Genomic DNA, 1370 nt, shown 5'->3' on the forward strand with positions numbered 1-1370 from the left:
CCCCCCCCCCCCCCACAGCTCTGGTTTAAACATTGACTTGTTGTCTTACTCAGACAAACCGGAACAAAACGTTCAGACGTACAGACCTGGACGTCCAGCTGAGCTCCTCTCACGGTCCAGTCATGTAGGTGTGTGCAGGTGAAGGTGGAGCTCATTGGCTGAGACAAACATGTTCACAAAGTGGAAGGCGTTACCTCGCAGCCATTGGCTGCTGGCTGTGATCCGGAACCGCTCTCCGGATCTGGACTGGAACACGGCGACGCTCTGAGCCCGGGGCAAGGCTCTCACTCCTGTTCAGAAATCCAGGTGTGAGGCTCATGACAGGTAACCTTAGAGAACCTGGAGGCCTCCAGAGATCTTAGAGGTCCGACTTCTACCTCCATACTGGCTGTGGTCCTCCACTGCAGAGGAAGGGTCGCCTTTCTTCACTATGAAGGTCCAGGAGTCCCTGCAGGAGAGAAGACGCTTTCAGATGGACTCTGGACACTCGGACTCGGGACACTCGGACTCGGGACACTCGGCAGACAGAGAGGAAGGTTGAGGGGAGCCAGAGCTGCAGGTCAGTCATGGAGCTGATGATGGGAGGAGGGATTCTGGTCCTGAGGACACCAGAATCATGTCTCTTGTGGATCAGATACACTTCCATCCAGAGCTTTGGACACACCCTCTCATGAACCCAGATCCCTGGAGGCTTCACTGCAGAATGCTCTGAAGAAGAGGACAGAGCAGGGACCTCTAGAGTTTGTCCAGAGAAGCTCAGATGGACTTCAGCTAAACAGAGATCCAGGATAATCCAGGAGGACGGCTGTGAGACCCCAGAGTCCAGATTTGGTGATGTGGAAAGATCACCAAATCCTGGAGAGAGTTCAGTACCACCTTAAAAAGAAACACTTGTGTCTGAGTGTGCGTGTTTTCACGTGTGTGTTATCTGGTATGAACACACCTGAATCCCACACTTTGGACGTGTTGACTCCCCAGCTTGGACAGCCCCCCCCTGCCCGATTCTTCTAAGTTCTTGGACGCTTCGTCGTTCACCAGCATGACCAGAATAAGCCCCGCCTCCACGCGACCCACAAACTCAGCGAGGCGACGGCTCTCGTTCTCGCTGCGGTGTGTGTCGAACCTTTTGGGGGGGGGTAACAGAACATCAGGCGTTTCCCGCCCGGGCATCGAGCATGCTCAGTGAGGCCCACCTCTCTGCCTGCAGCACCCCCCCGCTGTCCGGGTGGATCACGTGCACCAGGACGCCGCGGCTCCCCCAGCTCCGCCGCAGCAGGAAGCTCCGGTGGTGGCCCCCTCCCGGGTGAAGAGTGGCGTTTAGGAAGGTCCAGGAAAGCTTGTGCCGCCCGTGGATCTCCAGTGTCCCCCCC

The 1370-nt window shown here is 56.9% G+C and overlaps 1 protein-coding gene across 1 annotated transcript in view; it reads right to left on the bottom strand.

Moving 5' to 3' along the window:
• LOC112152371 (cell migration-inducing and hyaluronan-binding protein) overlaps positions 1–1370 on the bottom strand; it is a gene marked incomplete at its 3' end in the record, with an annotated part of 23829 nt that overhangs the window by 1092 nt on the left and 21367 nt on the right. Inside the window, 4 exon segments of the mRNA XM_024281906.1 lie at positions 195–290; positions 378–448; positions 944–1123; positions 1194–1370. Of these exon segments, the coding sequence (XP_024137674.1) occupies positions 195–290; positions 378–448; positions 944–1123; positions 1194–1370 (524 nt within the window).

Source organism: Oryzias melastigma, linkage group LG6, assembly GCF_002922805.2.
Source record: "Oryzias melastigma strain HK-1 linkage group LG6, ASM292280v2, whole genome shotgun sequence".
Classification (NCBI taxonomy): Eukaryota; Metazoa; Chordata; class Actinopteri; order Beloniformes; family Adrianichthyidae; genus Oryzias; species Oryzias melastigma.